This window comes from Penaeus chinensis, chromosome 29, assembly GCF_019202785.1.
Source record: "Penaeus chinensis breed Huanghai No. 1 chromosome 29, ASM1920278v2, whole genome shotgun sequence".
Taxonomy (NCBI): Eukaryota; Metazoa; Arthropoda; class Malacostraca; order Decapoda; family Penaeidae; genus Penaeus; species Penaeus chinensis.
In genome coordinates this window covers 32,601,850-32,604,349 of record NC_061847.1, presented here as the reverse complement: position 1 = coordinate 32,604,349, position 2,500 = coordinate 32,601,850, and the positions used below count along the sequence as shown (strand labels likewise).

General features: G+C 29.5%; 1 protein-coding gene across 1 annotated transcript in view; it reads left to right on the top strand.

Moving 5' to 3' along the window:
* Positions 1-2,500, top strand: part of LOC125040486 — a 65,417-nt gene that overhangs the window by 53,910 nt on the left and 9,007 nt on the right. Inside the window, exon 4 of the mRNA XM_047635038.1 lies at positions 137-325. Coding sequence (XP_047490994.1) covers positions 137-325 — 189 coding nt within the window. The remainder of the gene's footprint in view (positions 1-136; positions 326-2,500) is intronic.

The following is a 2,500-nucleotide window of genomic DNA, read 5'->3' as shown; positions in this document are numbered from 1 at the left end:
GGGGAGGAGGGAGGGAGGGAGAGTGAAAGGAATAAAAAGGAAGCAGCAGTAAAAATACACGCAGAACAACCAAGCAAACCAAAATTCCACCTTCCCAACTCTAACCCTCTACCTCCCTCCCCCCCTCCATCCATAGGTCCACGGTCAGCTGGTAAACACAGGTCACAGCCTCGAGTGGCGCGTCAGGTCAAGCGGGCCCACGGTGAACCTGTCCGGAGGCCCGCTGTCTTACGTGTACACCGTGAGTCACCTCCGACTTCACTTCGGCGAGAGAGATTTGCAGGGATCCGAACACACCGTGGCTAACTACGCTTTTCCTGCTGAGGTGAGATGGCTTTGGCTAGTTCCTTGTTTATTGTTGTTGCTGTTTTTGTTATTGCCATAATTGTCATTTGTAGCATCTTCATTTTCATCCTTCATCATCTTCATCAGCACAATCTTCATTACTATCATCATCAACATCTTCACCATCGTCATCTTCTTAACCATCTTCACCATCGTCATCATTACCATTGACATCACCTCCATAATTTATATTTCTATAAATAATCATTACCATTACCCCATCGTCTATTACGATTATTATCGTCTTTACTATTATCATCTGCTATTTACTATTCCTTATTCACTACCTTTACTTTCACTATTATTTAAATATCTAACTAACAATCCACCTTATGTATAGCTAGTTTATATTTTTCTCTGAATTTCTTTCGCAACAGTACGGGAAAAAACATCTTTTTTATCAAAGCTGAAAAAAAGTACAAAGGAAAAAATATCAATAATATAAATCATTCGCTAAAAATATACGTAAGATTGGAAAAGTATTATTCGTTATAATTCTCAGATTCAGTTATGCGACACAGAAGATGACTTAGGGGAGTGTGTATGTATGTATGTATATAAAAATGCACATGTATATGCTTATAAATATTCTTTTCAGATCCATATTTAGAAGATGATTTTAGACATATTTTCGGGTCATTTTGGTCTTGTATTTTGTATGATGGATCCCTGAATGTTCTTTTTATATACATTATATATATTTGCTTATCAATTTATATTAATCTTTCACTTAATTTGTCTCTCTCTCTATATGGGGTTATTAGACACAGAAAAGATGTCTAGAAATAGTCACAATTTGCCATATATATATATATATATATATATATATATATATATATATATATATATATATATATATGTATATATACACATATGTATATATATATACATATATATATATATACATATATATATACATATATATATATATATATATATATATATATATATATATATTTATATATATACATATATATATATATATATATATATATATATATATATATATGTACACACACACATACACACACACACACACACACACACACACACACATATATATATATATATATATATATATATATATATATATATATATATATATGTATATGTATATATATGTAAATATATATATATATATATATATATATATATATATATATATATATATATATATATTTATGTGTGTGTGTGTGTGTGTGTGTGTGTGTATGTTTATATATATATATATATATATATATATATATATATATATATATACATGCATATACAGTATCTAGGAATATATTTATGTATGTATAGCCGTATGCATATATATTGGACATCCATTCATGTGCGTGTGAAAAAGAGAGAGAGAGAGAGAACATGAAATATCCAATAAGGTATAATTCATTTAATGCACTAAGACTCACACTTGTGTTCCCTTCAATAGCACGAAAGATCGACTATGACATAAAAGATATTATAGCACTAATACGAATTCTCCATCAGAGCATGAAATCCTGTACAGCCATAAATAAAGTTCACTGACTCTGTACAGAAATGGAAAGATTATATATATTCAGTGAAGTGTCCAGATTTAATTTGCATATTTAGGACTTCATTGTGTAATAAAACATCCTCTATTCATTATATTACATTACATTATCATTATTCGTGTTTTTTTTTTTCATATCTGTTATTTATCATCTGTTATTGTATGGTTATCTTACATATTCCTTTAACTGAATATTTGATCTTTCTCGATAAGAATATTTTTTTCATCCTACGTTTCGGGAATCCAAAATAAAATCATTGGCTATAGATGCGTGTCAGAAATGAGGAAAACACAGTAAAATGTTCGGCGTTTGTGTTTTAGAAATAGATTGCAACATTATGGTGATTTTCCATATCATTTGCAATTAGTGTTGATTGTGTAGCAGAGATAGAGAAAAAAAAGTAATTCGTGATAGCAGTTCCACAACTTTTAATATCGTTTTCAATTTATCATCATTCATCTTTACGTAGCTAACATTAATTTGTATTTTTGAACAAGTGTAAAGGGAAAGTGTATATTTAGCTAGTATATAATTTCCTATTCCTATTTTCATTTTCAAATGTTAAAATAGATAAATAAATAACATCAATTCTTTTTAGTGTCGTTTGTACTAAAGCC